Consider the following 5,934-nt stretch of genomic DNA (forward strand, 5'->3'; position numbering starts at 1 on the left):
TAATAAAAGTAAGTACTTTTTCATAAAAAAGAATAAAAAAGAACTTTCAGCTCGAATTACAGAACTTTAAAATTTTCTGATTATACTGTAGCTTTGTTTATAAGACGTTAGGCACTCGAGTGGTTTTGACTGATCATATTACTTGCTCTGTGGCAAAGAGTATAATGTATAATAGGTCTGTGGACTGATCACGTGATCAAAGTACTGCGAGTACCTTACCTCGAAAACGCCAGTGCTCACAGTAGAATATGGCGGCGATTAATGACGTCATAAATTTCCCTAGGGTACTGCGGCAGTATACTGGCAGTCCATAACGGAACGAATTTTTCTACAGTGATAGCACTGCACTGTGCACTGTGCAGTGGTTGCAGTGCATATCGGAAGACACCCTCGACGGACGCTGACAATCTGACATGCTCGCTGACATGAGATGGATGACATTGACATACAATTCTCAAAAAGACAACTGACATGTGCTATTAGGTAGTTTCTGTGGTGAGTGTCGAGTGATCTGTCAATTGTCATGTGTCTGTAGTAAGTGGATAATGTGTACATACTCCTTGTTTACTGCATAGTTTTGATAGTTTTTTTTAAATCTATTAGTGTTCATTATAATTCCGTATAACTAATTGATGAACCCCAAATATCTTTGAATAAGACTGTAGTAACGAATTAAGATGGTAAGTTGTTCTAGCTTTATTATTCTCTGTTTTGTACATTTTGTAGCTTTGCCTTGTATATTGATAAAAGGTTATTATGTAAAAAATACAGTTAAGTTAGTTGTTTTATTATTAAATGAATTCTTATTTCTGTCACATTTGTCAAATGGTTCGATGAATATATTTTTTTTTTAGGCAAGGAATGCAGAGAAGGCTATGTGAGTAAAAGATCTTTATTTTGTTTTAACTATTAAGGATATACCTATATGTTTTATTTTAAGTACCTAACCATAACATACCTAAATAAAAAATCATATTTAATATAGCTTCCTGACAGATACACCCAAAACAATTAAACATATTGTATTTGATAAAAGCTTATTCATTTTGTGAATTTAAATTCTTAATTTCACTCAAAAACATAATATTAACTAGATCTATGATTTAATCAATACTAGAGGTACATTTTTCATTCAATCCAACCAATAACTATTATAAGTACCAAAAATGAAAAGTAACTACGGTAACAATCACATGTTCAAGTTCCACTAACTCATAATAATAATATAGGACCACATTAGCCCGATGGCGGGCAGCACAAGTGCAAGAAGCTGGCGGTCAGAGGGAGCGCAGACCATACCTTGCTTCAGAGTGCAATGACCTTCAACAGGCAGAAAAATGGAGATTACAGATTGTGAGAGAAATTGCAAAGAAAGTAGCGCAAATACAAAATGGTAAGCATTTTTATTTTATTTACATAACTGATTCAAATATATTGTTTGTAGGTACAGTGGAATCCGTTTATAATGACATTGAAGGGAAATATCAAACACGTCATAATAAACGGACGTCATACAAAGCATTTTGTATAAAATAAACAATCTCCTGTTTTTGTTAGTATTTAATACAGAGAAACAAAATAGAGATGCCTACACATTGAGACTCAAAACAAACAAAAAAAAGTGTTGTCGGATATCACATAATTTTCCCAAACTGAAAAGTGTTGAAAGTGTTAGAATTCATTTCGGTCAGTATAACCGGACAATTCATCAAAAATTGGTCACAATAAACGACATGTCACTATAAACTAAGTCATTTTTACTGACTTTAATTAAGAATTTTATATGAAAACTTTGCTGTGTAATACGTCATAATAAGCGGTTGGTCAATATAAACAGAGTCATAATAAAAGGATTCTACTGTACATTAATAAAATAAGCTTCATTCTTATGTTTAACTTTAGTGTTCTAAATAAAAACCATAGGGCCATGCCATTATTTTGTAACATTTCATATCACATTCAATTCAAAATTATGTAATTTTTCCAATTAAGTATTTATTACAAACATGGACCAACCTAGCACCGAAGTATTTAAAGCACCATCTCCCGTGATAGCTAGTCCGCGTGAAGGCAGTATAAAATCGCAAAAAGAGACAAGTGTAAAATCGCAAAACCTCACTATATTGGACGTGTCGCCGACAATTGAAAATCAAGTATTCCTGCAATCCAGTCCCCCGCCATCTCCGTTAATAATGCCAATAAGCCCTGTTCAGAAATCTCCAAGTCCACCTCCTTCAAACCGAAACTCACCCCGTATATCGTTAAAAAGTGAAGGAAGTCGTAGGAAATCAAGTCCGGAGAGTCCTCGAAGTATAAGCCTGAAATCGCAATCAGTCAAGGAACAACTCAATCTCTTAACCGATAACGAACAAAATATGGATGATTTATTGAATTCTTCTAAGCTTTCGGAAAACCCACAAGGTTCCCAAATACCTGTGCTGAGCAATATTAACAAAATTGCCAGCATGAGCAGAAAATTAACCAGTGAAGCCAACGCACTTAGGGAGTCGATAAAAAGTTTAAGTGATGATATCATTAAAACAAAGAAAGAACTTTCAGTTGATGCTAGCGAAAACGTTAACTTTCCATATCATTTATTTCTAATTGAACTTATTATAAACAAAATACACATGAAGTGTGATTGTTTCGAATTGGATTACAATAATCTTGTTATATCTACCACATTTCTAGGAAAACAGCCCATAGTGCTGTATGATTCTTCGTATGGCAAAATTGTAGATTTCAATAATTTAAATGTTGGAAAATCTATTCTTTTCGCTATGACCTACGATAAAATATGTTGCATAAAAGACTTCATTATACATTTACAACTTACGAAACAACCTCCCTGCTCTAGCTGCATTACAAAAATTGCTGAAACGAATATGGATTACACCAAAGATTTCGTGAGTTTAAGGGAAGAATTATGTAAAAAATGGACAGAAGAGCAACCACAAGACAATATAATATGTACGACATCAACACCGCTTACAAAACAACTGTTTCATTTATGCTGCGGAGACAGTGACCATTGTGATTCTATAGGCATGATCGAAATTACAACGCGAATGTCATTTCTTGGTAAAGAAATCACTACAGCATTCAGTGCTTCAACGAAATCTCACGAAACTTCTTATCTTAAAAAAGAAGACAACGGAATGGCAATGTATTCATTTCAGAATGTAGAAATGGATTGTCAGGGCAAGGTTCTTTTAGACGAAGATGTTCTCACAAAGAGAGAAGTACAACGTAGCATGCACACTATGTCCTCAAGACGAGCAGGGAGTCCGGTGTCCCAGCTATCAAGTGGACAAGCATCTAATAGAGGATATGTTGTGCAAAATAATAACATATACCAATATGATCAGGGTAAGTACATTAATATAAATTTAAAAAAAATTGTGGGAGACATTTACTATTTTAATTAAATATCATAATTGATTTTAGGTAGTACTAACAACTATGATGAAATATTCTCAAAAGTTAATGCAAACGAATTAAGGATCAGAGTACCGAAAAGCACGAGAGTTGAGAGAAATGGTAAATACGAAAGAATACAAGAGCTGTGTTCCTGTGAAGAAACTCCATATAACACGGGTGACCAAATACAGTTTCAATTGCCGAGAGATAAGACTTCAAATACATATACTTCTAACTTAATGTATACTCATAAAACATCGGACAGAAGATACGACAGCAGAGATAGAAAAGTTATTAATGTCACACCAACAAATTGTCCAGTGCCAGTTGATATGGCAAAGCAGTTACATCCGCAAAAGGATGTGTTCATTCTTAAAATTGGAAAGAAACTAGAAACAAAAGACAAAAAAACAGATCTCGAAATTGAGCTCGTCACACCGAAGATTCCTCAGCAGCAGCAAGTTAACAATAATATATCTCAACAATGTAGCACAAATGAAATTAAGTCCAAGGCATCGAAATCAAGCGTGAAGAAGGGAAAGAAGAAAAAGGGGAAGAGTAAAACAGATCTAACGAAGAAGAGCAAACGCAAATCTACAAAGAAATCCAAAAAAAGCAAAACATAAATTTAATTTTCAATTTGCGATGCATTGATAAAACCACAAACTATATAACCATAAATATAAAAACTTATACATTCTTAAGCCACGTTTTATTTTCTACTTAGTTAATCTGCAATTTTCAACATACAATTAAGAACTATAACTAACTAATCCATCAATCATTATTATCCAACTTTCAGCTGGTTTAGGTGAGTTTCGAATACGGGATCTGAACGATGAGATAAACAAATTGATGAGGGAGAAACGTCACTGGGAGGTGCAGATCAAATCCCTCGGAGGGCCGGACCATGCGCGCGTGGGACCAAAGATGTTGGACCAGGATGGGAAAGAAGTTCCAGGGAATAGAGGTTATAAATATTTTGGTGCTGCAAAAGATCTACCAGGTAAGAACGATTGGGAAATATTTACTTTTCTGTTTCCTATTTTTTTTTTAATAATAAATTTAATACTACCACTATTTGGATAGAGATCTAAAACTATGCTTTCAACCACTGATTGTCTAAAGTTACGACATTTTCAAAGATAAGTGTTATCTACTGTACTCTACTGTTCTGAAGTCTCTTCGTCGCATTATAATAATTTTACTCGAAACTGACGTATTACTTTTAAATATTAAATTTATATTTATAGGACACATTAAAGCCTAGTTTTTCCCAGGTGTCCGTGAGCTATTCGAACAAGAACCACCGCCGCCTCCGCGCAGAACTCGCGCGGACTTGATGCGAGACGTGGACGCGGACTACTACGGGTATCGAGACGATGAAGATGGTCTTTTGATACCTTTAGAGCAAATTGCTGAAAAAGAGGGTATGTTCATATTGTCTGCTGCAGTATATATAACACTAGTATTTCTACCATTTATGCACTTACCTTAAAGATAAAGATGTGATCTTCATCCAAACTCTAAAGCATGAACATGATATTAACTTTGCCTTTATATTTTTTCTAGCCATAGCACGAGCAGTGGACGAATGGAAACGAAATAAGGAAGAGAATAAAGAGCAGGATGTACCAGAGGAAGAGAATATATATCCTGAAGATGTAAGAAATAATTCAGCTAACAATGCTTTTTACTTGATGCTTTTTACACATGACTAACATTATTTCTTATTATAGCCCGAAGATAAGCGAATAGAAGATGACAGTGATTCAGAAAAGCCAGTGTCACATGTTGCAGTGCCGTCACAGAAGGACGTAGAAGAAGCGCTTCTTAGAAGAAAGAAACAGGAGCTTCTAGAAAAATACGGCTGTTTAGATGTTAAAGTCGAGGAGAGCTGACGTAGATTATAATTTAGGGCTATAAGATTATAATATTTTTCAAATAACGATTCTTTTATTATTTTTCCTTTTTCGTCTTAATATATCTAAGATTTGGACACACGATACTTATTAAGTACATATTGTGACTCAGTATTGTGAATTTAGTATTTAGTGAATAAATAAATACACTCGAAGAGCAGGCTGCTATTTTAGTTCAATAACACACCATTACAAATCATGATTTTATTAGAGATTATATTAAAAGTATGAATTCTAGGAAAAAACATCGTTTGACTTTTATGTTGTCTCGATAAGTAGTTTTTTAAAACAGTAAAATATGTTCATAAATAACAATGACAATTCAGTTGCGCTTCGATGTGCAATGCGATAGAACACAATTTAGCTTAAAAATTTTGCAGACCAAATAAGTATGAAGCAAACAAATTGAGACACAACTGAAGCCTTTTTAAGTTAACAGACTTGGAGCCCAGTAGTTTCTTTTCCATGTAGTTAATTTAATTTACAAAGACAAGGCAAAAATGTATATCTTTTTGACATTTAATTTTTATTTAGTCGATAGAGCTATAAATCTAAAGCACAAGAGGATTGGATCATCAATAAAACAATAAAA

At 33.9% G+C, this 5,934-nt stretch overlaps 2 protein-coding genes across 2 annotated transcripts; both read left to right on the top strand.

The window, feature by feature from the left end:
* The first annotated feature begins 580 nt into the window (after nt 1–580).
* Nucleotides 581–5,358, top strand: LOC149484793 (pre-mRNA-splicing factor ISY1 homolog). The gene is made up of 7 exons (XM_089701057.1): nt 581–680; nt 855–877; nt 1,230–1,393; nt 4,223–4,426; nt 4,701–4,850; nt 4,993–5,084; nt 5,160–5,358. Exons 1-7 carry the CDS (start codon nt 678–680, stop codon nt 5,319–5,321), a joined length of 798 nt encoding a protein of 265 aa, XP_089557183.1. The 5' UTR covers nt 581–677; the 3' UTR covers nt 5,322–5,358.
* LOC149484794 (uncharacterized) lies at nt 1,414–4,212 on the top strand. The gene is made up of 2 exons (XM_089701058.1): nt 1,414–3,369; nt 3,448–4,212. Exons 1-2 carry the CDS (start codon nt 2,007–2,009, stop codon nt 4,044–4,046), a joined length of 1,962 nt encoding a protein of 653 aa, XP_089557184.1. The 5' UTR covers nt 1,414–2,006; the 3' UTR covers nt 4,047–4,212.
* Nucleotides 5,359–5,934: the final 576 nt, after the last annotated feature.

The sequence above is a fragment of the Colias philodice genome, chromosome 11 (assembly GCF_061535455.1).
Source record: "Colias philodice isolate Cphi_HAF_F1 chromosome 11, ilColPhil1 Martin Lab GWU primary, whole genome shotgun sequence".
Taxonomy (NCBI): Eukaryota; Metazoa; Arthropoda; class Insecta; order Lepidoptera; family Pieridae; genus Colias; species Colias philodice.